Source organism: Polyodon spathula, chromosome 16 (genome assembly GCF_017654505.1).
Source record: "Polyodon spathula isolate WHYD16114869_AA chromosome 16, ASM1765450v1, whole genome shotgun sequence".
NCBI classification, from domain to species: domain Eukaryota; kingdom Metazoa; phylum Chordata; class Actinopteri; order Acipenseriformes; family Polyodontidae; genus Polyodon; species Polyodon spathula.
The window spans coordinates 38,182,622-38,210,192 of record NC_054549.1 but is presented as its reverse complement, the minus strand read 5'-3'; the positions used below and the strand labels follow the sequence as shown (position 1 = coordinate 38,210,192).

General features: G+C 45.5%; 1 protein-coding gene across 3 annotated transcripts; it reads left to right on the top strand.

Annotated features, from left to right (window-relative positions):
* The first annotated feature begins 577 nt into the window (after nucleotides 1-577).
* On the top strand, nucleotides 578-27,245 carry pfkfb4b (6-phosphofructo-2-kinase/fructose-2,6-biphosphatase 4b). Of its 3 annotated transcripts, none has more exons than XM_041273960.1 (14): nucleotides 578-732; nucleotides 14,987-15,103; nucleotides 15,935-16,031; nucleotides 16,450-16,513; nucleotides 17,398-17,472; nucleotides 18,155-18,211; nucleotides 18,345-18,466; nucleotides 20,804-21,011; nucleotides 21,119-21,265; nucleotides 21,570-21,674; nucleotides 24,016-24,145; nucleotides 24,416-24,478; nucleotides 25,063-25,127; nucleotides 26,244-27,245. In XM_041273960.1, exons 1-14 carry the CDS (start codon nucleotides 684-686, stop codon nucleotides 26,301-26,303), a joined length of 1,359 nt encoding a protein of 452 aa, XP_041129894.1. In that variant the 5' UTR covers nucleotides 578-683; the 3' UTR covers nucleotides 26,304-27,245. The 3 variants fall into 3 exon arrangements, with proteins under 3 accessions (XP_041129894.1, XP_041129895.1, XP_041129893.1); XM_041273961.1 differs by lacking the exon at nucleotides 578-732 and adding an exon at nucleotides 825-1,006; XM_041273959.1 differs by lacking the exon at nucleotides 578-732 and adding an exon at nucleotides 11,987-12,193.
* Nucleotides 27,246-27,571: the final 326 nt, after the last annotated feature.

Here is a 27,571-nt window from a genome sequence, read left to right as displayed (position 1 = left end):
TCCACCTGGGGCATTGTGGCAGTACCGGTTCTTTCTTAAGCATGCTGCAGTTTCAAAATGCAGGGTGTGGTTATTATTGAGAAGAGGCAAAATAATTTTCGCAGATCTTTTCTGCAGGTGTGAAAGACTTCAGACACACATGAAACAGATTTCAGCAGGAAAAAAAGCTTTTGTCATTGGCAAACAATTTTATTAGCATGATAAAATGTGTATACAGAGTTGAGAACCTTAACTGAGCAAAACTGCACCTGGTATCCACCCTGTCGTGGTGTTCTAGTGCCCTGGTGCCCTGTCCTGGTGGTGTTCTAGTGCCCTGGTGCCCTATCCTGGTAGTGTTCTGGTGCCCTGTCCTGGTGCTGTTCTAGTGCCCTGGTGCCCTGTCCTGGTAGTGTTCTAGTTTTTACAAATGTACAGTATTTAGAGAAAAAAGAAAAAGAGAAAGAAAGAATATTCTAATGGCATGTTATTGTCATAGTCGATATGGCCCCTGGGCGCATGAAAATATATTTGAGTGAACGTCACGTGTGGCCCCTCATTCAGCGTGGCTGCTGTACAGAATAATATAGAAGTGACTTCAAACGCATCCGTCTCAGTGGCTCACTGAGGCAGCGAGTCTGTGCTGCTCAGCGCAAACACATCCAACCCCTGGGCGAGCCGCTCAGAAAGAAAGACAACGTCACGAAATGAGGGGCTCCAGCCGGTCCAAAAACACACAGAACCTGGACCAGACGGGTAAGTGGCGACGCTCCACACGCTTCCATTGTTTTATATGATTGTGTTAAAGCCGGGGCAATGAATTACACGAGAGGCGTCTGAGTGCAGTGGTGTGGTGCTGTTACACGGCACAGCGCCGGAGTAAACAACTGGGAGTCACGTAGACACTTTGATGCAGACAGCCACAGAGTTTACTCCACACTGCGAGAATAGCAGCGAAGCAGCACATTGGCAGCAGCGGCTGAGGGGAGCAGCGCCGCCGCACACGGAAACATTGCTGTCCTTCAGGCCCGTGAGTGTGCAAGGGTGTGGAAGAGGGGGGCGGCAGAGCTGTTTGTGTTTTGTAACTGAATTGACCGGGATTGAAAGGGTCGTGTGTGTGATTGTTTTTGAAATATCATCCGGTGCTGATATGGATGTGTTACGTACAACCGATGCGATTTGTTCCTATGCTTGAATACATTTTAAGATCGCACGTTGTGTGCTAATTTCTATTTTTAGTGCCGATTTTTTAATTTGCACAAGGCGTGCAGTACCTGTGTAGATGTTTCCGTGTTGCACACGGTGTGATTGTTTGGGTCAACACTTCCGTAAGTCGGTGGTGTTGCAAAGACAGCGCCACATGCATCAGGGATAATTTCTGAATTTATTACGCTGAAGCGCCACATATTCGAGATTTTATACATCGTAATTGCACGGTCTAGCCTAGTCGTACATCAGTGTGGTACACTCAAGGTGTGTTTATTTTTTATTTATTTATTTATTTGTTTTTAATGTTATGCATCAGATTTATGGAGCATAATTCTAGTTTATAACTTGCAAAACGTGTCATCAATATCATAGGCAGCGCAGCTGAGTGATGTAAAATATGCAGTAGATTGTGTGCGTCACATGAAGCTCACACACGCGCGCCTGGAATTAATTATAATAACTCACTAAGGTGTCACAGATATCCATCCCTCTTGTTTGTTCATGCAGATTGCAAGGTGCACAGTAATATATACTGGTCCTGGCGTGCTGTCCCGTTTCAGGATATGGCTGAAATAAGGCTAACTGTAGGTTTCTGCAAAGTATCTGGAGTAAAAAAAGGCTTTTTTTCCAGCGTGTTTTGGTTTTCTTTACCTGCCGGGAGGTCGGTTTTGTGTAGCGTACAGTAATTATAGCTAGCGGAACATCGTTAGTTACCTCGTTGGTTTCCAGCACGCCGAGCTGCAGGTGCGGTGTTGTGTGCGGGAGGATGACGTCATCACGCATGCTGGAACCTCGGACCAGCAAGACGTGAATCCAGTGTCTGCGAATGCGGGTGTGATCAATGTGTTATAAGGTAGCCCACTGTTACAACAAGCTTGATTAGCCGTGGTGTCTAGGTAACAAGCTCCGGTGTGTCTTAATAAACACATAGTAAAACCAGGAATGGATCAAACTGCTGTGCAATTGTCATATTGCCATCACTGCTGTGCAATATAGGAACAGGCCAAGGCTTCCAGCAAATTGAAAACACCACAGGGATGGCAATAGGACTCCCATTGCATTGCAGTTTGATCCGTTCCTGGTTTTACAATGAGTTTGATAAGTCTGTAGACTGCGGCTGATCAAGCCCTGTATGATATAGCCCCCGGAGCTCTTGCCCATAATCGCTAAAGCAGCACTTTGCCTCTTTAATGAGTTGCTTTCCTGAATTGTTCTCAAAGTGCTAGCTGCAGTCAGCTGACTACCTTACCAGAGTACCCTGCAGAGAGCTGGGAAAGGAAACCAGAGGACAGGCTGTCCATGCAGAGAGGCTCTGAGTGACTCTGAAAACATACTGCAGCTGATGAGAAAACTAAGAAGGGACATGTTTGTTCTGAGGGGGGGGGGTCTCTAAAGCTAGTATTTTCTTGGGGTTATTATGTAATGTAACAACCTTCTTAAATACCTGTATGCCATAGTAAATACACAGGTGTGCTATTTGTAGCTGTCTCGGACACTGTGCCTTTAAGTTCTCAGTGCGCAGAAGCAGGTGAAAGGTTATTAAATGACAAGATAAATCATATTTATACGGTTACCATGGACACAAATTAACCACTTCCTAACCGCATTGCTGTGGAGGTGTGTCAGAGCAAACTCTAAAAATATCCGTATTACCTTTCATCTTCTTCTTCTTCTTCTTCATCTTCATCTTGTTTTTCAGCTTGTCTTCCAGTGCTTTGTAATGTGTCTGGGTTCAGCTTTTCATAGTTATGGCTCAGGGTGGTGTCTGCATGCACTGACATGCCTTGAATATTTACCCCACAGCCTTGATAAAGTTGTCTCCACTTTTGACAACAGCAGACCAGCTGAAGCCAGTGAGCAGCCCTGAATGTTTCAGCACCGGGCTGTGATAATAAAGAGTATTCTTGTGCTGCTTGCAAACATTCTCGCTGGTTCTGGGACCGAACAACAATCCTCATACAGCTCCCCTGATCGGTGCCACTTTCAGCTTTGATTTTAAACACAGCATCAGCCATATACCCCTGCAATACACTCTGTCATGAAATCTGAGTCAAGCTAAATAAACCACTTGAATTCCTCTATTCTATTCTAGTCTCTGTTTCACACCTCATAGCTACTGGAGTCATTGTAACAGAGCAGCCATCAGAGACATTAATGAGCCATTAAGGGCTGAAGAGCCATTGGCAGCCGCATCGGCACCTTATTCAAAACACACACAACCTTAAAAAAAGTGCCCCATAGTAAAAGCATAGCAAAGTGCAATAAAGCATAGTGAAAGCATAGGGAAGCAATGTAAAGACCAGAGAGGAAGGGTACAGCATACTTAAAGCATAGCCAACCATGTTAAAACACCATAGGAAAAGCACGGTAAAAACTGCTAAACTACTGTGCAGAAATATTGTGGCAAACTTTTATAAGGGAACAGAACCGCAAGCATGAAGTGTGCACATTGAAACACTGCTGCAGCGTTACCCAGCACTGAGATGAAGTGTGCACATTGAAACACTGCTGCAGCGTTACCCAGCACTGAGATGAAGTGTGCACATTGAAACACTGCTGCAGCGTTACCCAGCTCTGAGATGAAGTGTGCACATTGAAACACTGCTGCAGCGTTACCCAGCACTGAGATGAAGTGTGCACATTGAAACACTGCTGCAGCGTTACCCAGCACTGAGATGAAGTGTGCACATTGAGACACTGCTGCAGCGTTACCCAGCAGCTCTGAGATGAAGTGTGCACATTGAGACACTGCTGCAGCGTTACCCAGCTCTGAGATGAAGTGTGCACATTGAAACACTGCTGCAGCGTTACCCAGCACTGAGATGAAGTGTGCACATTGAAACACTGCTGCAGCGTTACCCAGCACTGAGATGAAGTGTGCACATTGAGACACTGCTGCAGCGTTACCCAGCACTGAGATGAAGTGTGCACATTGAAACACTGCTGCAGCGTTACCCAGCACTGAGATGAAGTGTGCACATTGAGACACTGCTGCAGCGTTACCCAGCACTGAGATGAAGTGTGCACATTGAAACACTGCTGCAGCGTTACCCAGCACTGAGATGAAGTGTGCGCACTGAAACACTGCTGCAGCGTTACCCAGCTCTGAGATATACAGGAAAAGGGGTTTCCGCTGGCTCAACTGATTTATTTAGTTTGTGGAATTTGTGTCGTAGCTCTCTGCGCTGACATTACTTCATGTAGCAGAGACTGTGTATTCTGCTCACTGAGTTGTGAACAAGAGGGAAGTCAACTGCAAACCTAGTAAAGCCTGCTTATAGGGCCTGCTGAGGTGGATTTTAATGAGAGCAAGGTAAACTGCATTAGTACTGTACCCTCCTGGTAGAGATTACCTGGAAGTCGCACTGTACAGCTGACATAATGGCCAGAAGGGAATATGAACGGTGACAGTGTTACAGAGGCATGTTTCCACTATACACAGTGTAGTCATATTGTACCAAATGAATTGGACTCTTTGTGAAAGATTTAGAGTGAAAGTGAAACATGCATGTGCGTGCAATACAATATCATGAGAGGTGTGAAGAGAATGCATGTGCATGCAATACAATATCATGAGAGGTGTGAAGAGAATGCATGTGCATGCAATACAATATCATGAGAGGTGTGAAGAGAATGCATGTGCATGCAATACAATATCATGAGAGGTGAAGAGAATGCATGTGCATGCAATACAATATCATGAGAGGTGTGAAGAGAATGCATGTGCATGCAATACAATATCATGAGAGGTGTGAAGAGAATGCATGTGCGTGCAATACAATATCATGAGAGGTGAAGAGAATGCATGTGCGTGCAATACAATATCATGAGAGGTGAAGAGAATGCATGTGCCTGCAATACAATATCATGAGAGGTGTAGAGAATGCATGTGCCTGCAATACAATATCATGAGAGGTGTGAAGAGAATCATTCATTTAATCAGTCAATTCAAGTTTCATTGAGACCCTCAAAATCAAATCCACCGGGATCAGTAGTGGTTTAATTGTTGCTTCTCTGCATGTGGTGAATCCTGTAGACCACACTGTTCGTTTAGGGCCTGGATTGAAAGTGGAATCCAAATACCGCTAGTGTGCTATATAGTTATTAGTGTGCACAAGCCAGCGCAGCGCCCGATCACTCTTATCAGTTCTGCTGTGGTGTCTCTTAAAAGAAAATAGTTTGAATAGGTTCCCGAGTTAGATAAGACAGGCTGGCGTTCCGTGCAATTCTAACTGTCTCCCTGGAATGCTAGTGGGTCAAAAACACTTCAGCAGAACCTGTGCAAGGTCACTCTGCACGAGATACACCCTTCATACTGTTGTAATGATGCTGCTCAAGCGCTTGCTGTCTGATGTATCAGGATTAGCTGAGGTCTTTCAGTGTCTGTGTGGCGGCTTGCTTGCGATGTTGTCTCCGAGCGCGACTCGCTAAAAATAAATATAAAAAAACATTCCTTGAAGAGCAAGGTGGGGTTCGCTCCTCCACGTCAGTCAGTAAGAGGGGGCTGTGTGAGTGATCAGCGCCCCATCCTCTCCTGTACAGTCAGTAAGAGGGGGCTGTGTGAGTGATCATGCCCCATCCTCTCCTGTACAGTCGGTAAGAGGGGGCTGTGTGAGTGATCATGCCCCATCCTCTCCTGTACAGTCAGTAAGAGGGGGCTGTGTGAGTGATCAGAGCCCCATCCTCTCCTGTACAGTCAGTAAGAGGGGGCTGTGTGAGTGATCACGCCCCATCCTCTCCTGTACAGTCGGTAAGAGGGGGCTGTGTGAGTGATCAGAGCCCCATCCTCTCCTGTACAGTCGGTAAGAGGGGGCTGTGTGAGTGATCATGCCCCATCCTCTCCTGTACAGTCAGTAAGAGGGGGCTGTGTGAGTGATCATGCCCCATCCTCTCCTGTACAGTCAGTAAGAGGGGGCTGTGTGAGTGATCATGCCCCATCCTCTCCTGTACAGTCAGTAAGAGGGGGCTGTGTGAGTGATCATACCCCATCCTCTCCTGTACAGTCAGTAAGAGGGGGCTGTGTGAGTGATCAGCGCCCCATCCTCTCCTGTACAGTCAGTAAGAGGGGGCTGTGTGAGTGATCAGCGCCCCATCCTCTCCTGTACAGTCAGTAAGAGGGGGCTGTGTGAGTGATCAGCGCCCCATCCTCTTCTATACAGTCAGTAAGAGGGGGCTGCATGAATTGTATAAGGATGAAACCGCGGTGTTAGAGAGCACCACGTGCTCTACCGATCTAGGTTTAGAGACCCCCCAAAATAAATCTTGTGCCGACAGGGAATGGAGATGTTGCAAGTGCTGGCAACACACTAAAAAAAGCTACAGAGCCAATAATGTAAGGAGATAAGGTCAGCTTTAAGGTCACTGTGAGTGTTCTCTTTCCTTCCAGTCCGCGTGCAAAGAGAGTGAAGTCACAGGCATGTTACGCGGTCCTGCACACAGATTCTCCTGCCCAGTCAACATGCTACCATGTAGTTTCTTACACAACTGAAGCGCTTTTCTGAAACCAGTTTCATTATTATTGTTGTTGTTGTTGTTGTTGTTGTTGTTGTTGTTGTTTGTTGTTATTATTATTATTATTTATTATTATTATTATTATTATTATTATTATTATTATTATTATTATTATTATTATTATTATTATTATTATTATTATTATTATTATTATTATTATTATTATTATTATTATTACTTATTATAATATAATCCCTAATTATATAAAAATAAAGATGATTTAATGCTTATCTGTCTATCTGTATCTGTCTGTGTCTCTTTCTTTCTCTCTGTCTGTCTCTCATGCCTCTTAGTTTAGTTTCATCAGTACTGCTGGCAGTTCCTGCTTTTAATGTTTGCATGAGCGCTGCACCCGGGCTGTGTAGTGAAGATTGCCTCTCAAGAGATCATTCACAGAGGCAGAACAGTGTCTGCACTGTTTCAGTAGTTTGTCCGGAGATGAACTGGGCCGGATCGATCAGTAAACGCTGCAGGTAACTGCACATGTGAAATGACTGCAGTCAAAACCAAGGCTGATCAAGGCTGGAGACCGGGTTGGGTTATTAAGTGGTTGAAGTTTCTTGTTTGCTGTTTAAACTGTCATGCGTGTTTTCAATGAAGGAGCTGATCTGATGTGCTTGTTAGAATTTCACATTTATTTTCTCACACACAGTATTCGAGTGCTGTGGTTTGTATTGCATCAGGATTATGAGTCATTGATTTTTACATTTTTTTTAAATTTAATTTGGCAAGATCTATAACCCTCTGCTTGTAGCTCAGAATTGCAAAGATGGTAAGTGTATATTGTAAGAGTATTGAATACAGTACTGGAAACACCACACCAGACGCAGGGGTATAAAAACAACGCTTTATTTCTTAGTCTCTCGAGCGCACTTTAATAGACCGTTCCCCTAGCTAAAAACACCCCTGTGTTACAGACAGAGCCCTGAACATCTGTCCACTCTAGAACAGAAACACGCTGTTTAGAATCTCAGGTTAATTATGGCAACAGAAAGCAAACACAGTGTAATAATACTGTGGTGTTAGCAATGGAATACCTAGTTGGTTAAAACAAAGATGAAACAAACACGCCATCTGCTGTTACAGGGTGGGATTACAAGGGAAAGGGACTTCCCATAGCAGGTCAGTAACCAAGCACAGGGCTTGAGAACCTTACAGCCCTACTGCTTTGAGTACATGATGATAAACAAAAGATCGCAATGATGTTCATGTAGTTTGTTTTTTTTAATTATGTATCAGTCCTAAAAAGTACATGAATCGAAAGCATTAAACTTGGTTTTAATAAATACAAACTCTGCTTTATCACCTCGAATAGCAATTTGAAATTGAGATCCTGAGATCCTGTGTCTCGTGATGGCAACATACAAGGGACATGTGTCATGTTTCTAACTAGCCACCATACTAAACATGTGTTCTGGAGGGAAACAAATCAATAAACAAAGCAATCAGTGCATGCAAATTAGTAATCACTTTAACTCTGCATGCATGGCGGCCTCATGTGGGATGGATAAGAAGTTGTCACTGTTTTAATTGCTGCTGTGTTTGTGCTAACTGATCTGTACTATACTGTTATTACTGTGCTTGTGTGTGTGCGCACAGGAAATCGAACTGCACAAAAACTGCAATACACAGACTTCGCCACTTGGTGGCGATACTGATCCATTCAATGCAAGGATTTTATTTTTAATCTTAGATGTGAAGATGAGGCTTGGGCAATACCAGTCCCTGTGATGGCAGTAAGACTCCCATTGCACAACAGTTTGATCCACTTCTGCTTTTACTGTGAGTTTAATAAGACACACCTGAGCCGTTACCAGTTCACTGGGGCTAATCAAACTGGTAGTAAAACTAGGAATAGTGACTGTCCAGTTTGTTTAGATTTTTCAAAGCGTTTTCTGTGACCGTTTTGCTCCTCATGAAATCCACCAGACCTGAATGACATTTGTCGAGCTGAAGAATATGAAATTAAGTTATATAATTTAAAAAGGAACTCATTTATTGAGTATACATGAGAACAAACAAATATTTTTTTACAGATATTTCTACACAAGCTGAGACTGGGAGCCAGGAGTCCCGTGAGCTTCCAATATGACTCCTGATGGACTACGTTAACATACGGCGCTGAAGGGGTTAAGCAGTGCTTTTCAAAGAATGATATATTTTATCAGAGAGGGTAGAAATGAATCACTCCTTTTTCAAAGCACTGCAGTTAGAAAGAACTTGCCTGTACAGAAAAAGAAAGAAGAAAGTGCATGCTGTGCTGGTGAATCAGAGAGTGTCATCAGAGAGGTTTAAGAAAGTGCACTGTCTCAGAAGCAGGTACTAGAGGATTGTGTTCACATTGCTTTAACTCATAGGTTGTTTGCAGAATGTTTTTGCCAGTAAAAGGTTTTCTGTGTGTGAAAGTGCTCTTCTCTGTACTTAACGAAAGTTTGAGGAATATCAAAGTGGATTTCATTTTTAAAAACACGCTTTTGAGAACCGTTCTTGAAATAATTTGAAAGTGCTGTCAGTAGAGACGATACAGTGCAGAGACGCTGTGGGGTGCTCTTTGTTTAGCGGGTACACGGATGGTAAGCGCAGTGCAGAGACGCTGCGTCCTGCTCTTTGTTTAGCGGGTACACGGATGGTAAGCGCAGTGCAGAGACGCTGCGGGGTGCTCTTTGTTTAGCGGGTACACGGATGGTAAGCGCAGTGCAGAGACGCTGCGTCCTGCTCTTTGTTTAGCGGGTACACGGATGGTAAGCGCAGTGCAGAGACGCTGCGTCCTGCTCTTTGTTTAGCGGGTACACGGATGGTAAGCGCAGTGCAGAGACGCTGCGGGGTGCTCTTTGTTTAGCGGGTACACGGATGGTAAGCGCAGTGCAGAGACGCTGCGTCCTGCTCTTTGTTTAGCGGGTACGCGGATGGTAAGCGCAGTGCAGAGACGCTGCGTCCTGCTCTTTGTTTAGCGGGTACACGGATGGTAAGCGCAGTGCAGAGACGCTGCGTCCTGCTCTTTGTTTAGCGGGTACACGGATGGTAAGCGCAGTGCAGAGACGCTGCGGGGTGCTCTTTGTTTAGCGGGTACACGGATGGTAAGCGCAGTGCAGAGACGCTGCGGGGTGCTCTTTGTTTAGCGGGTACACGGATGGTAAGCGCAGTGCAGAGACGCTGCGTCCTGCTCTTTGTTTAGCGGGTACACGGATGGTAAGCGCAGTGCAGAGACGCTGCGTCCTGCTCTTTGTTTAGCGGGTACGCGGATGGTAAGCGCAGTGCAGAGACGCTGCATCCTGCTCTTTGTTTAGCGGGTACACGGATGGTAAGCGCAGTGCAGAGACGCTGCGTCCTGCTCTTTGTTTAGCGGGTACACGGATGGTAAGCGCAGTGCAGAGACGCTGCGGGGTGCTCTTTGTTTAGCGGGTACACGGATGGTAAGCGCAGTGCAGAGACGCTGCGGGGTGCTCTTTGTTTAGCGGGTACACGGATGGTAAGCGCAGTGCAGAGACGCTGCGTCCTGCTCTTTGTTTAGCGGGTACACGGATGGTAAGCGCAGTGCAGAGACGCTGCGTCCTGCTCTTTGTTTAGCGGGTACGCGGATGGTAAGCGCAGTGCAGAGACGCTGCAGGGTGCTCTTTGTTTAGCGGGTACGCGGATGGTAAGCGCAGTGCAGAGACGCTGCGTCCTGCTCTTTGTTTAGCGGGTACGCGGATGGTAAGCGCAGTGCAGAGACGCTGCGGGGTGCTCTTTGTTTAGCGGGTACACGGATGGTAAGCGCAGTGCAGAGACGCTGCGTCCTGCTCTTTGTTTAGCGGGTACACGGATGGTAAGCGCAGTGCAGAGACGCTGCGGGGTGCTCTTTGTTTAGCGGGTATACGGATGGTAAGCGCAGTGCAGAGACGCTGCGTGGTGCTCTTTGTTTAGCGGGTACGCGGATGGTAAGCGCAGTGCAGAGACGCTGCGTCCTGCTCTTTGTTTAGCGGGTACACGGATGGTAAGCGCAGTGCAGAGACGCTGCGTGGTGCTCTTTGTTTAGCGGGTACACGGATGGTAAGCGCAGTGCAGAGACGCTGCGTCCTGCTCTTTGTTTAGCGGGTACACGGATGGTAAGCGCAGTGCAGAGACGCTGCGGGGTGCTCTTTGTTTAGCGGGTACACGGATGGTAAGCGCAGTGCAGAGACGCTGCGTCCTGCTCTTTGTTTAGCGGGTACACGGATGGTAAGCGCAGTGCAGAGACGCTGCGGGGTGCTCTTTGTTTAGCGGGTACACGGATGGTAAGCGCAGTGCAGAGACGCTGCGTCCTGCTCTTTGTTTAGCGGGTACACGGATGGTAAGCGCAGTGCAGAGACGCTGCGGGGTGCTCTTTGTTTAGCGGGTACACGGATGGTAAGCGCAGTGCAGAGACGCTGCGGGGTGCTCTTTGTTTAGCGGGTACACGGATGGTAAGCGCAGTGCAGAGACGCTGCGTCCTGCTCTTTGTTTAGCGGGTACACGGATGGTAAGCGCAGTGCAGAGACGCTGCGTCCTGCTCTTTGTTTAGCGGGTACACGGATGGTAAGCGCAGTGCAGAGACGCTGCGGGGTGCTCTTTGTTTAGCGGGTACACGGATGGTAAGCGCAGTGCAGAGACGCTGCGTCCTGCTCTTTGTTTAGCGGGTACACGGATGGTAAGCGCAGTGCAGAGACGCTGCGTGGTGCTCTTTGTTTAGCGGGTACACGGATGGTAAGCGCAGTGCAGAGACGCTGCGGGGTGCTCTTTGTTTAGCGGGTACACGGATGGTAAGCGCAGTGCAGAGACGCTGCGTGGTGCTCTTTGTTTAGCGGGTACACGGATGGTAAGCGCAGTGCAGAGACGCTGCGGGGTGCTCTTTGTTTAGCGGGTACACGGATGGTAAGCGCAGTGCAGAGACGCTGCGGGGTGCTCTTTGTTTAGCGGGTACACGGATGGTAAGCGCAGTGCAGAGACGCTGCGGGGTGCTCTTTGTTTAGCGGGTACACGGATGGTAAGCGCAGTGCAGAGACGCTGCGTCCTGCTCTTTGTTTAGCGGGTACACGGATGGTAAGCGCAGTGCAGAGACGCTGCGGGGTGCTCTTTGTTTAGCGGGTACACGGATGGTAAGCGCAGTGCAGAGACGCTGCGGGGTGCTCTTTGTTTAGCGGGTACACGGATGGTAAGCGCAGTGCAGAGACGCTGCGGCGTGCTCTTTGTTTAGCGGGTACGCGGATGGTAAGCGCAGTGCAGAGACGCTGCGTCCTGCTCTTTGTTTAGCGGGTATACGGTAGCATGTTTTATCGCTCTGCCTCACGTGATTTCTTCCTCTTGCTTGAGGAGGGAGCGCTGGTATAAATGGAGAGGCCGGAGACGCTGCTTTTCTTTAGTACGGTTAGGTGGTAGACAGAAAAAAAAGATCTGTTTACCATGGCAACTTCACCGAGGGAGTTAACGCAGAACCCGTTAAAGAAAATCTGGATGCCTTGCAAAAATGGCTTTCCGGAAAAACACACCTCGCAAAGGAAAGGTAAGCAATGGGATGCGAGCGTCATGCTGCTTGAAAACACGCCGCTTTTTGAGATCGCTTTTAATGACGAGTCATCAACCCTTAAAATGTATTACGCAGAGAGGATAGCGCCGGTGCACCGCGTCTCCTCACATCGGCGTTAACTGTATAGTTTCTCTGTTCAGTAATCGGTTCTGATAAGCCGCTGCTAATAGGGAGTAACAGATGCCCATCTAAAAGCACTGCACTGGGTCCGGCACAGTTCAGAAACGGCTGGCAAAACTGATAGCGAATGTGTTAGTGCTATTGCAGACAGTGGAAGCGGTTCTGTAGCGATTGAGCTGAGCGGTGCTGCCCTGCTCAGTTCATCTGGTTAGGGGCGTGATGCACCGGGTCTGTGTTTCTGTCTTTGAATCAGCGGTGCTGCAGTTCTGTGTTATCAACGTGCTCCACGCTGCTTTCTCCTTGTTCTCCTGAAGCAGTGCTGTGCTGGTAATCTAAATGAGTCACATCAAGAAGAACTCCTTGGACATCCTGAAAGCAGGCGTCTAATCTCTATGAAATGTCATTATTCCTGACTAGCTCCGACATGCCTGGCATGGTAAAGTTAGGACACATCCACAACTTGAAACCCTCAGTCCTGAGCTGTGTTGTGTAATTGGAGAACCGGACTATCTTAAGACACGATGTAGCGAGACGTCTTTGTGTGTGAAACGGGAACGAGGATGGAATGAGACTCCTGTGTAGCAGCTGCACTCTTGAGTAGCCCCAGTGAGTGAGGAACAAGCTTAGGGGTGCTGGGCATGAACAGGGTCGCTTCCAGAAGCAGCATATATACTGGATGCATTATAAAGTGTAGCACAGATAGGAAACTTGTTTACAATCTGAAACGAAGTAAAAGCACAGTATTGCGTAACCAGCATGTGAGAATCCCATGCTGGTTCGGTCACTCCTTGACCGCTGGCTTCGATGCACACGGACTCTCTTTATGCAAGTGTGACCGCGGAATCTTTCTCTTTTATTCCTGCTCTATTGCTCTTCAAAGAGCTTTGTTTGCTTTGGCTCTCTCTGTCGTCCGTGTGGTGACGAGGGCAGGTTCACTGAAGAGTCCTCTTGCCAGGGAGCACAATCAGACTATTGAATGAAAGTTGCCTCAGTGTGAGGTGCTGCTGAACAAGCTGGACCCGTCTGTGCTGCAGAAACCCGTCTGCAGGAATGAGCAGCGCTGAGGTGCAAATCTGTGTGTGAAACCTGCCTTCAGCATGTACCCCAGCACTGTACAGCAGCCACACAGTCTCTTGAGATCAGGAAAGCCAGGTTCCAGGAATTTGCAGAGTTACTTTTTGCTCCCTGCTTTCATTCCTAGTTCTGTCCACACTGCCCTGTCTCTGCGTCTCTTGTTTACAGTAGAGAAAGTGAATTGCCCAGCACACATGAAGTAGTGCAGCTGCTCACCAGGCTCTACAGATAAGACATTATTTCCAGCACTGCTGGTGTCTATCTGCACAGGTCTCTCTGTGGAAGTCTCTTATGCCTGTGTACCTGTTTATTTCATTTCTTTTGTGGGGTTTGCAAGTGCTTTATGTTTATAAATAGATATAAATAAATAACATTGTACTTTTTATATAGCGCCTTTCAAGGGCAGGCCCTCTCAGCGTGCTGGAGAAACACACAGTAATGATACTAATGAAATGCCGTTGGCAGACCTGTCGTACAGTAGGGTTTCATTTCAGTACACACTAGCTTCGAATCCCTTTGTAATAATATAGCACCTTGCCCTTCACACTCCTCTGCCACACATCCTGCTGGCATAGCTTCTCGATTATGGACTGATGTGTCTTTCGGAAGCTGGTGGTCCTCTCCTGGCTGGATTTGGGTCATTCCAGCAAGTGTGCTTTTTTTCTTTCAGTCTGTTTCAGAAAGGTCCAGGAGGGCTTTGTTGTTGATTTCTTCTCTTTTCGAAAGGCTGCTTGGTGGTTTGGTCTCTGGAGGAGGGAAGGCTTTTGTTCTGTCGAGAGCAGAGCTCCTACTTCTCATAAGCCTTTGCTAAGAGCCCAGCAGCAGCCTGTTTTGGGGGGTAGTGATGTAATGAGTATTATACAGAAACAGCTCACACACATTCTCTCTCGCTTTTCACACTAGGACTAGGCAACCGCACTCGTCCAGTTTGGTTAGATCTGCATGCTCCTGGATGCCAGCAGGTCTGGGCTGGCTGATGTGTGTGTGTGTGTGTGTGTGTGTGTGTGTGTTTTTTTATTTTTTATTTTGAATTTTAAAAAAAGTAAATTATTTTTGGTGCATACACAATTTCACAGGAATTCATTGCTTATTAAAATAAATAATACAAATGAATGTGTGGAAATCAGTGCAGATTGAATTGCTTAATTAACTAATAGATGAAGTATCTGGGGGAGGTTAATATTTGGGGGGTGGGGAAGCCCATCTGCTGGTTTGTTGTAAATGCTCACAGCTGCAGATTGTCGTTTGCAGAGCTGTGTTTTGCAGAGCTGTGTTTTGCAGAGCTGTGTTTTGCAGAGCTGTGTTTTGCAGAGCTGTGTTTTGCAGAGCTGTGTTTGTACTACAGTACAGTAAACTCCCCTCCTCTTGCTGGATTGCACAGAACAATTTGTTTTATCCACCAGTCGTACGTTTCTTATTTATGTAAAAATGACTCGGGCCGCGGTGACCGTTCTGCTCAAACCACATCTTATTAAAGATTTTTTTTTTTTATTTAATTTGAGTTTAGCTTTATTGGTTAAGTAACACATGATTATTATAAACATTTGATTTTTGTGTGTGTTTGTTTTGTTTCAGTTTGCATGACAAACTGCCCCACGCTGATTGTCACAGTGGGTCTCCCTGCGAGAGGTAAAACCTACATCTCCAAGAAGCTGACTCGCTACCTGAACTGGATCGGAGTCTCTACCAAAGGTACCGTCTCTCGCCATCTGTGAGCGCGGCCCTGATTGTGGGCTGGGTGCTGATCAGTGCGGCCCTGATTCTGGGCTGGGTGCTGATCAGTGCGGCCCTGATTCTGGGCTGGGTGCCGATCTCGGGGCGGCCCTGATTCTGGGCTGGGTGCCGATCTCGGGGCGGCCCTGATTCTGGGCTGGGTGCCGATCGGTGCTGTTCTGATTCTGGGCTGGGTGCTGATCGGTGCTGTTCTGATTCTGGGCTGGGTGCTGATCGGTGCTGTTCTGATTCTGGGCTGGGTGCTGATCGGTGCTGTTCTGATTCTGGGCTGGGTGCTGATCGGTGCGGCCCTGATTCTGGGCTGGGTGCCGATCTCGGTGCGGTTCTCATTCTGGGCTGGGTGCTGATCTCGGGGCGGCCCTGATTCTGGGCTGGGTGCCGATCTCAGGGCAATCATATGGTTATATATGCAAGGATGGAAATAAGCCTCCTATTGCATAGCAGTTTCACCCGTCGCAGGCTTCACTACGACCTTGGTTAGCCACAGTGTACAGGTAACAAGCTCAGGTGTGTCTTACTAAACTTGTAGTAAAACCAGGAATGGATCAAACTGTCATGCAATGGGAGTCTTTTTTTCCAGTTTTGTCACTGACTACATTTCCCATTTATTTGCCTTTTCTATTGCATGATTTTTTTATATGAACATGGTTATCTATACAAGATTAATTTTAAAAAGTATGTTTGGTTGTTTGTTTGAATATTGTAATATTTGTCCTAGTGCTCATTGATTTTAGATTTTCTATAAAAAGTTCCATAAAGTTCATGCTTCATTTCTATTTTCTTTTAAAGAATTTAACGTCGGGCAGTACCGACGGGAGTGTGTGAAAATATACAAGTCTTTCGAGTTCTTCCGGCCAGACAACGAAGAGGGATTGAAAATCAGAAAGTAAGCTTGCTTTGTTATTGCTTTATAAGAAGAGTCGGTAGCTGTTAAGAATGTGCAGGCTTGTTAAGAGCACAAGGGGTGAAAGGGCATTCTCTTACCCCGAGCCTGTAGAATTGATTCCCCCCTCATCCGACGAGCAGAGCCTGTCCCTGCTTTGCAGTGTTACACTCGTAGCGTGCTGTCAGATCTGCTCTGCTGAAATGTGTTTAACTCTGAGAGACGCGGAGTGGAAGTGCAGTATTGCTGTTTGATATCTTCAACGTGTTATGCGCTTTAGCACTGTAATGCTGGTGTCTGTGTGCTGATATGAAGACATTGAAGGTGTGTATTGAGAGCTGTTCTGTTTGTCTCCTCTGTTCTGGTGTTTAATGCAAGCAGGCTCAGTAATATGACTCTCCTTCGCTGTGCTTTGTTTTAGACAGTGTGCAGCTTCAGCTTTGAATGATGTCAGAACATACCTCAGTGAAGGGGGGCAAGTGGCTGTAAGTAGAATTGGGTTCAATCGTTTTACTAATTCATCTTATTCACCCAGCAATTAAACACACAAGTGCTTTTCTCTACATGTATGCTGTGTTCACATATTTTTCATGCGCTTTTTATTCATTTTTTAAAAATGTTTTACTTGTCAGAGTAACGAGCTGTATTGACAGGTCAGGTCAGAGTAACGAGCTGTATTGACAGGTCAGGTCAGAGTAACGAGCTGTATTGACAGGTCAGGTCAGAGTAACGAGCTGTATTGACAGGTCAGGTCAGAGTAACGAGCTGTATTGACAGGTCAGGTCAGAGTAACGAGCTGTATTGACAGGTCAGGTCAGAGTAACGAGCTGTATTGACAGGTCAGGTCAGAGTAACGAGCTGTATTGACAGGTCAGGTCAGAGTAACGAGCTGTATTGACAGGTCAGAGTAACGAGCTGTATTGACAGGTCAGGTCAGAGTAACGAGCTGTATTGACAGGTCAGAGTAACGAGCTGTATTGACAGGTCAGAGTAACGAGCTGTATTGTCAGGTCAGTGTAACGAGCTGTATTGACAGGTCAGGTCAGAGTAACGAGCTGTATTGACAGGTCAGGTCAGAGTAACGAGCTGTATTGACAGGTCAGGTCAGAGTAACGAGCTGTATTGACAGGTCAGGTCAGAGTAACGAGCTGTATTGACAGGTCAGGTCAGTGTAACGAGCTGTATTGACAGGTCAGGTCAGTGTAACGAGCTGTATTGATGGGTCAGTTTCTCTGCACTTTGTAAATGGCTCAGGGCACAGCTCTGTGTGTTTTGTAGACCTCTGTTGAGAGCAGGGGGGTTGTGCATGTAGAATTGCACCTCCTAGTTAGTGGCGAGGGTAATGCAAGCCTCTCCTGTGTTCCGTTAGGTATTTGATGCCACGAACACAACGCGAGAACGAAGAGACACGATCATGAAGTTTGCAGACCTGAATGGATACAAGGTAAGACTAAAAATGTTATCCCGCTTTTAATAAATCTTCCAGCCATTGTATTTCCCAAAAAAACCTTTATTGTAACAAAATATTTATAAATGCAGATTGGAGAGATTTCATACAAAAATCCACAGAATTCTCTCGAGTCAAGTCTTTGTAGAAATGAGTGCAGAAGGGTTCAAATAGACGATCAAACAGTATCATACAACCCCTCAACTGCTCTTCTTGATGGAGTGTTTCGCCTGGCCTCAGAGAACTGGCTAACGGACTTGCTGTTGCTTCTTATTCAAGTCCTTTTACTCCAAAAATAAAAACCCTTTTGCAACAAGAGAAACCCAGAGCCTTTATCCTACCAGCCAGCTCTCTATAATCGGAGACAGAAACATGTTGAAAAACCAAGAAAACAAAAGGAGCATTATGTGTTGGACTCCAGAGGATATAGGGCCGTGTTTTCAAAGTGTTTACTTGGGTCTTTTTTTATATGACCTCTTTTGAAAGCGATCAAATGTCTGTTCATTTTACAAAAGTAAGAACCAAACTACTGAGTGCTGTAATCCACTCTCAGGGGGTTTGCTTGTTTTGTAAAGTTTTTACATGATTTTCTCTGTCCATTTTTAAAAAAAAAGTTAGACGGGTAACACTTTGAAAATATGTTCCTTCATTATTCCTTTTCTCTTTCTCCAATTTCAAGGTGTTCTTTGTGGAATTGGTTTGTGACGACCCAGAGGTTATTGCTTCAAACATTGTGGTGAGTATGGCGAGTTTGGATCCTGTGTGTGGTTGAGAGAGAGCTAATGAAGGGGCAGCCTTGCTCTCCTCGCTCAGCCTAACACAGCCCCCCCTCTCATCACCTCCCCTTCTCTCTTGCTCTCTTTGCTCAGCAAGTGAAGCTCGGCAGCCCAGATTACACGGACTGCAACACGGATGAGGCAGTGGAGGACTTCATGAAGAGAATAAAGTGCTACGAGAACTCCTACGAAACGCTGGATGAAATCAAGGACAGGTGGGGGACCTGTCCCTAAGAAAATTGTCCCATGGTGTTTTCGTCCCATGCTTTTCCCATGGTTGTGCTGTACATCTACCAGTTTACCCTGGTTTGCCATGTTTATGCTTTTACGATAGGAAACATTTTCTAAGGGTCAGTTCACCATGATTTTATTTTTAGCTTTAACATACATTGCTATGCTTTACCTTGTATTCACAGTGCTTTGCAACGCTTGCCTGTGCTTTACCTTGTATTAACAGTGCTTTGCAACGCTTGCCTGTGCTTTACCTTGTATTCACAGTGCTTTGCAACGCTTGCCTGTGCTTTACCATGTATTCACAGTGCTTTGCAACGCTTGCCTGTGCTTTACCTTGTATTCACAGTGCTTTGCAATGCTTGCCTGTGCTTTACCTTGTATTCACAGTGCTTTGCAACGCTTGCCTGTGCTTTACCATGTATTCACAGTGCTTTGCAACGCTTGCCTGTGCTTTACCTTGTATTCACAGTGCTTTGCAACGCTTGCCTGTGCTTTACCATGTATTCACAGTGCTTTGCAACGCTTGCCTGTGCTTTACCTTGTATTCACAGTGCTTTCACAGTGCTTTGCAACGCTTGCCTGTGCTTTACCATGTATTCACAGTGCTTTGCAACGCTTGCCTGTGCTTTACCATGTATTCACAGTGCTTTGCAACGCTTGCCTGTGCTTTACCTTGTATTCACAGTGCTTTGCAACGCTTGCCTGTGCTTTACCATGTATTCACAGTGCTTTGCAACGCTTTCCTGTGCTTTACCATGTATTCACAGTGCTTTGCAACGCTTGCCTGTGCTTTACCATGTATTCACAGTGCTTTGCAACGCTTTCCTGTGCTTTACCATGTATTCATTCACAGTGCTTTGCAACGCTTGCCTGTGCTTTACCATGTATTCACAGTGCTTTGCAACGCTTGCCTGTGCTTTACCATGTATTCACAGTGCTTTGCAACGCTTGCCTGTGCTTTACCATGTATTCACAGTGCTTTGCAACGCTTGCCTGTGCTTTACCATGTATTCACAGTGCTTTGCAACGCTTGCCTGTGCTTTACCATGTATTCACAGTGCTTTGCAACGCTTGCCTGTGCTTTACCATGTATTCACAGTGCTTTGCAACGCTTGCCTGTGCTTTACCATGTATTCACAGTGCTTTGCAACGCTTGCCTGTGCTTTACCATGTATTCACAGTGCTTTGCAACGCTTGCCTGTGCTTTACCATGTATTCACAGTGCTTTGCAACGCTTGCCTGTGCTTTACCATGTATTCACAGTGCTTTGCAACGCTTGCCTGTGCTTTACCATGTATTCACAGTGCTTTGCAACGCTTGCCTGTGCTTTACCATGTATTCACAGTGCTTTGCAACGCTTGCCTGTGCTTTACCATGTATTCACAGTGCTTTGCAACGCTTTCCTGTGCTTTACCATGTATTCACAGTGCTTTGCAACGCTTTCCTGTGCTTTACCATGTATTCACAGTGCTTTGCAACGCTTTCCTGTGCTTTACCATGTATTCACAGTGCTTTGCAACGCTTGCCTGTGCTTTACCATGTATTCACAGTGCTTTGCAACGCTTTCCTGTGCTTTACCATGTATTCACAGTGCTTTGCAACGCTTGCCTGTGCTTTACCATGTATTCACAGTGCTTTGCAACGCTTGCCTGTGCTTTACCATGTATTCACAGTGCTTTGCAACGCTTGCCTGTGCTTTACCATGTATTCACAGTGCTTTGCAACGCTTGCCTGTGCTTTACCATGTATTCACAGTGCTTTGCAATGCTTGCCTGTGCTTTACCATGTATTCACAGTGCTTTGCAACGCTTGCCTGTGCTTTACCATGTATTCACAGTGCTTTGCAACGCTTGCCTGTGCTTTACCATGCAGTAATTGTGCTTTATTACACTTAACTTATATAAGGGTGATGAGAACTGTACATGACAACACGCAGCTTTGTTTAAAGTGATATTCGAAGAACAGTGTTATTTATAAAGTCATTTGTAACTTTAAACACATCCAAATGTGTGCTGATGATGGATAATGTGTAGCAGGTTCAAATACACCTTAAATACAAAAGAATTAAATGAAATAAGATCAAAACTATCTAGCTATGGCTTATTCCGCAGTGGTAGAGGTCGATCAAATCGACCCTGCAGTTTCACACTCTTGAAACAGGAGGCTGTATTGACAGCAGCTTTCATTTGTGTGTCTATATAAGCAATGGTGAGGGTTGATATATGTAATGTGTCTCTAGCTGTTTAAGACTTCATGCATGAAATGATTGCGTTTGCAGGCTGTGATGTCAGCGTTGTGTTTCTTGTCCGCTCTGCCAGGGATCTCTCCTACATCAAGATCATGGAGGTGGGGAGCCGGTATCTTGTGAACAGAGTGCTGGATCACATCCAGAGCAGGATCGTTTACTACCTCATGAACATCCACATCGCCCCGCGCTCCATCTACCTCTGCCGGCACGGAGAGAGCGAGCTAAACGTCAAGGGCAAGATTGGGGGCGACTCGGGGCTGTCTGCACGGGGCAAGCTGGTATGCACTGCTGTGCAGCAAGAGACCCGAGGAAACTGTCAGAGTGGCAATGAACTGGAACGGCTTGTGTGGGGTCTAACTTATTTCTTGCCGTTTCTTCTTTTTAGTTTGCAAAGTGCCTGGGTAAATTCATCCAGGAGCAGAACATCAAGGATTTGAAGGTTTGGACGAGTCAGATGAAGAGGACGATTCAGACGGCCGAAGCCTTGGGAGTGCCTTACGAGCAGTGGAAAGCTCTCAATGAGATAGACGCTGTGAGTGTCTCGCCGGGCGCTCTGCGCACAGGGTTCAAGCACGCTGCAGCCGGTCAGCCTCCCTCTTGGGGTCGGATCAGGAATTGGGATGTGGGAATTTTGACATGGTATCCCCCACTTTTCATGGGAGGTGCATTTGCCGAACAATTGGGGTCTACCGTGACAATACTGTATAGCTCCTTGCTTTTAATTCTCTTTGTATTATTGTGTGTCTCTGAGTATTAGGTTAACATTTTACTGTATGGCATTTTAAAAATTAAGCCCCCCAAATACAACCTAATGATTTGCCTGGCTCTCTTTTCAGGGTGTCTGTGAGGAGATGATGTATGAAGAAATTCAGGATCACTATCCCCTGGAGTTTGCATTGCGAGATCAGGACAAGTACAGATACCGCTACCCCAAGGGAGAAGTAAGTGCTGCTTCACACAGTGCAAAGGGCTCCAAGGTGTGCCACGCTGTTACAACATGAAACTCTGCACAAAAGTCTTCCCAAGCCTCACAGACTGCAGAGGGCAAGGGTTCCTTCACTGTGATGACAAAATCTAGTTTCCTTTAACGCAGGAACTCTGTACAGAGTTCAGTCACAGAGACACACTTGCTTGGCTTTTGTGTTGATGCAAAGTTTGCACCTTTTTTTTTTTTTTTTTTTTTTTTGCAGAAGGTTTTGCAAACCCTTTCTGAAAGAGAGGCTATTGTTTAACAAAAAAACAGGGCTAATTCCCAGAAAGGAGCTATGATCTTATGTTTGAGGATAAGTCTACTGTCCCAGTATATATCCCCAAAGAGCTTTACCATTACAAAGAGTCAATTTTATATTGCTATAGGAAAGCTAACAAAAAACAAAACTACTTTTGACAGTTGCAAAAATAATAGTTGTTAAACAATTGGTATAGACCTGAAGTTTTTGTCAAGTAACATACCTCTCCAAGCATTTTTAAACAAGAACTCTGGTACAACTGTGAATAGAACGACAGCTAGCATCTCCTGACTAGAACGACAGCTAGCATCTCCTGACTAGAACGACAGCTAGCATCCCCGACTAGAACGACAGCTGGCATCCCCGACTAGAACGACAGCTGGCATCCCCGACTAGAACGACAGCTGGCATCCCCTGACTAGAACGACAGCTGGCATCCCCTGACTAGAACGACAGCTGGCATCCCCTGACTAGAACGACAGCTGGCATCCCCTGACTAGAACGACAGCTGGCATCCCCTGACTAGAACGACAGCTGGCATCCCCTGACTAGAACGACAGCTGGCATCCCCTGACTAGAACGACAGCTGGCATCCCTGACTGGTACATCTCTGAATAGAACCACAGCTATATCCAAACTAACAAAGAAATAAGAAAGCGATCAAGTCCTAGCACTGGTGGCTTTTGTTGACTGCTCTAAACAGTGAAAAGCCTGTGTTGAGCAGGTAAGCAGACTGAGTCAGCAGCTGGAGAGATTGAGTAATCACAGCTGGGTTCAATGCAGGTCAGGGGTGAACTCGTTCTCATGATCGACAGGGGGCCTTCAGGAGCCAGTGAGAACTATTCCGACACATTCACGGAGAGCAGAGTGCCAAAGTAAATATTGTGACAGTGGAGAAAGTGCTCTGAAGTCATTACTGCAGTCAGAGAGCACAGGCTCAGTGCAAGCAAAATATCCCGGGCAGCTCTGCAGCTGCCGTCTTGTTTTAATTCAAGTGTAAAGTGGTGTTAGTTTTAGGGAGTAAATGCAAACGGTTGCATTAATTTCTTCCAAACGAGGCAATATTTCCATTTCATTAATTTTTATTGTGTTTACTTTTCCAGTTCATACTTCACTAACAGAATAATGCATCTGGTGGGGCAGATGTATTTAAAAAAACTAAAAGGTAAATTACTTTCCTTGAGGTGTCGCTTCAGATGTGTGTAATTCAGTCCTGAGACGCGCATCCTGTACAAGAAGATTCCACTCTCCTTATTTGTTATTGTAAGGGATCTAAATGCACAGGATGTGTGTGAAGGAGAGCACACAACAAGCATTTCAGCAGGATGTAACACGTTTCCTGAATTGATTCCAATAATCAGAGGCTGACATGCACAACATAAACATTCTTTAGACAATAACATGGCCAGTTATTAGCAGAAATCCAGTCGTTGTTGATTTTCTGTCTGTGAGAATGCATGGGGTACGCTGCTGGTGTGTTCATGCAGGATCCTCTTGAATGCTGCTCAAATGTCTTGTGTGTGTGTGAAACTAACCCTTGTTTTTGCTAGTGTAGTTTCTGTTTTTCTCAGCAGTATTGTTTTAGACAGATTCCTTCTGCTCGAGGTCAAGTTTATCTACTTTTATCAGCTCCTTCATAAACACCCTCCCTCAAGTGCTTACCTTGCAGCTGTGCGGAGCTCAGTGTACTCCTAATAGCTTCACTCTTAGTTATTCTTGCAACATCACTGTGAAGTACAGCTCTTGTGTAAGCAGTGTGTGACACGGCACTGGCAGCCGTTTCTGGGACGCTGATATAATAAACCCTGACTATGAGGGAAGTTGGGTCACATGTTTCTAGCACAGATAGTTGTTTCGTAAACAATGCTTTGCAGTTGTCTGGTTTTTAAATGTTTGTACATGACCTGCATGTTAAATAGAGGTCTAGTGTTTACAGTAGGATGTGTCCAGTTGTTGTTTACGTCTCTTCCACGCACACCCAAATGTTTCGTGGCCGCAGTGGTGGCCTGATTCAAAGGAATGTTTTTTGACTAACCCTGGTGTTGTGTTTCAGTCCTATGAAGATCTTGTGCAGAGACTGGAGCCGGTCATCATGGAGCTGGAGAGGCAGGAGAATGTGCTGGTGATCTGCCACCAAGCTGTCATGCGCTGCCTGCTGGCATACTTTCTAGATAAAACTGCAGGTAACAGCTCTGCTTTCTCCAGTCCTATACAGTGTGTTCTATAGATCAGGCAGCAGTGTTATAGAGCCACCAGGACCACACAGGCAGCTTCATACACAGGCTGTCTCAAGTCAGCGATCACAGGCAATATCGGAGAGCTGCACCCTGGTCACTGTCTGCACCACACATCAAAATAGAATTGTTTCCTCTGCTTAAATACAACACATTTCTGAATGTATCTGACTGTTTGTTACTGTTCAGGTAAAAACTCATTTATTTTTCTTCCCCCAGAGGAACTGCCTTACCTGAAGTGCCCCTTGCATACAGTGTTAAAACTCACTCCAGTGGCTTACGGTGAGATCTGCTGTGAAACTCAACTGGAAAGCATTCACTGTTGATGTTCGTCTAGATTTCTCGCAAGCGCACTGTGATTCAACCCTAAGCAATATGTCTATCAAATGACAGGAATACCAGGGGGGGGAGGCCTTTTGAATCCATGTAATTGCATTGGAGAGGCTTTTACTGTGTTTTCATCATATTCATTTCCAAGGAAAAAAAAAACATTTACTAAGAAGTAGAAGAGATTTGTTTAGAGTGGGTTTTTTTCAGTTGCCTTTTTCCACTAGATGGTGCTATTTTAAGCGCTGGTTGCATTATTGTGGAACACAGTGAACCTTAAACCCTCTTATTTTGCTGTCTGATTTATGCAGGAAATATTAGAGAGAATTGGTAAATTCACTGTATAGTAAAAAATAGTAAGTGTACAGTTTGTTATCGACATGACCCAGCTGTGAATAGATTTGTGATTGTTGAATTGTGGAATACCGAGGGATCGCTGTAGGGGGTCCGGTACTGGTGGAGCTCCCTTTGCATGTGTATTTTTTCTTTGAAGCATGTCCTTGGCGTGCACGTTTACCGATCTGTCTCTCTGTCCACAGGATGTAAAGTGGAATCCATTTCTCTAAACGTGGAGGCTGTCAACACGCACAGAGACAGGCCAGAGGTAGGGTTATCTTTACAGGGTCCTCAGAGCGAGGAACAGGGTTACTGCACAAACCCATCGTTCCATTTATTGGGACTGAGCTGCCCGCAGAAATTGAGAGAGGGGCAATGGTGTGGATCGGGCTGATCTACCATTCAGAGTGACGAAACCGCTGCTTGTGTTTGAGGATCGCTGCTTTTCTTACTGTGGAGAGCGGTGATCGTCAGAAACCCAAGCAGCTGTTTGTTCTCTCGTTTGAGTTGGAATGGCAAGTCAGCCTGATCCACTGTGGTGAGCTGGACCCTAGTAACTGAATAATCTGTGTGTGTGTTTATATAAAATATAGATATATTTTTTTATGTAGAGAATAAAGATCATTTAATGATGATCACTGAAGAGTTTGTTTGTTTTATGATACTGCGTAGGTCCCAAAACTAATCTGGACTTTGCAGAGTTTATTTTTACAATATTCAAGCTCACTCCAGTACTTCTATATGATAGACTGTTTATTTATTTATGTAAGAGAAGTGACTGGAAGGATCCATTTTAAACTTGGGGCAGACACGATTCAGAAGTTGTAGGTTTGACTGTTATGAATCTCTAAACCTCTTTTAATTCTGGTTCAAATTTAATTTTAATTTCCATGGTTTGCCAGTTCTGTCTTATTTTTATTGTTTTTTTTAACTGGACAAGCTTCAAGAGAAAGTATTCAGAATTGCTGTAGAATTTCCACAGAACTACAGTGTACTGAACACTCCCCTCTAAAACGCACACATGCATTAAAAAATAAGACACAAAGAAGCAGGGTTGCCAGACTGTTCATATGCAGTGGAAAGTGTTTCAATGCATGTGGGGGAAAAACAAAGAATAGTAAACATTGACTACTAAGCTAAAGCCTCTTAAGAAAATAAAATACAAGCTTTGGAAAGGAAATGGCATGCACCAATCAATTCAACGTGTAGCCACTCTGAGGAGCGGAGAGAGCTGTTCAGTGAATATTTGCCAACGCCCTCGTGAGTTCTCCATGCCCCGGGCCATAGCCATTGTTTTTGGGGGTATTGTGTAAATCTGAAGCCGCGCGGTCTGTGTATTTCTGACGATAGCCTGTTGAATTGTTTTATTCTTGTCGTTGTGCAGAATGTAGACATTTCAAGACCCCCAGATGAAGCACTTCTTACTGTTCCTGTGCACCAGTGAAACTGGCTCTGTTTTGGCTGGTCTGACGGTGTCTCACATCGCCGGTCTCCAATTCACTTGTCCCAAAAAAACAAAAAAATTGTTTGTTTTCTAAACTGGAATCAGAAATTGAAGTTGCAGTTTGTTTAAATGTACAAAATTGATTTGAAAAAGAGATTATGGAAATGTGGAAAAGATTAGAATTGAAATATCTTGTGGCATTCTTTGCAAGTACTGTAACGTGTAAACTGTTTATTTTCTTTTAACACTACTCCTGTAGAATCAACACTTGTGTACCGAAGCGTGCACACTAATGTACATACTCATGGTACGATTCGCTGGTAAGAATTTCGATTATCTGCGGGACTTCCCAGTCTTATATCTTATATAAGTCACTGCATGTAAACCAGGTGGCTTTAAAATCACGTGGATACTTTGCGCTGCTGTTTCCAAGACCTTCCCTGGAGCAGGTAACTAACCGAGCAGACTTGGAGAAACGGTCGTGCGGGTTATTAATTTGTTCTGTAATACTCTGCATATCAATCGCTCTCCTCGCAGTCTTACTCCCTGAGCACTGTAATCCCTGGGGCCCCTTTGCGTTTGGAGGATTTTGGTGTCCAATTTGTAAGGATCCCTTTACTAATTCATTCAGTATTTTTGACGTGTAGGTCAGGTAGCGAGATAAGCAGGGAGGGATGTACCAGATATGACATTACACAATTGAAATGGCGTGCTGTAACATAGCTTCCTTTGCGAACCACAGAGTTAGGGAGCTGTGCAGTGTCGGGAGTGCGAACAGGAGAGACTTTCTGAAGGAGTCCTGACCAGTGTGTTAAAATGACAGCTGGACTTGCTGCTCGTGCTGGAATGAGTGCACATCTGGAACTGCTGCTTGCCAGGGTGCTTTGCAGATAAATAGAAACATTAAATACATTACCCTCCTGTGTGTGTGTGTGTGGGGGGGGGGGGGGGGGGGGGGGATTTTAACTTTTTTTTTTTTTTGTGTATATACTGGGAATTCTCCCTATTTAGTGCACAGCAGGCATGCTACACACCAAGACCAAATGCCTTTTTATTTGAATGTTGCAATAAAGGTAGTGGCTCCAGGGAGTCCTTCTATGCACCTTATTCGATACTGAATGTGAAGCCATGATTTGCTCTTACAATACTGCAAATGTTGTTTCCATGCTGTGGGGAGGGGGAGGGATTCTAGAGCTGGGACATATTCATGAGTGTTCAAACCAGCGTTTGCAAAAAATCATCAGGCTCACTTAAAATAGATTCTAAAT

Coding starts and splice junctions, on each gene's coding strand:
- pfkfb4b (XM_041273959.1), top strand. CDS start 12,094: ATGGCAACTTCACCGAGGGAGTTAACGCAGAACCCGTTAAAGAAAATC. Junction 15,104..15,934: donor GATCGGAGTCTCTACCAAAG/GTACCGTCTCTC, acceptor TTTCTTTTAAAG/AATTTAACGTCGGGCAGTAC. Junction 24,479..25,062: donor ACTCACTCCAGTGGCTTACG/GTGAGATCTGCT, acceptor CTCTGTCCACAG/GATGTAAAGTGGAATCCATT.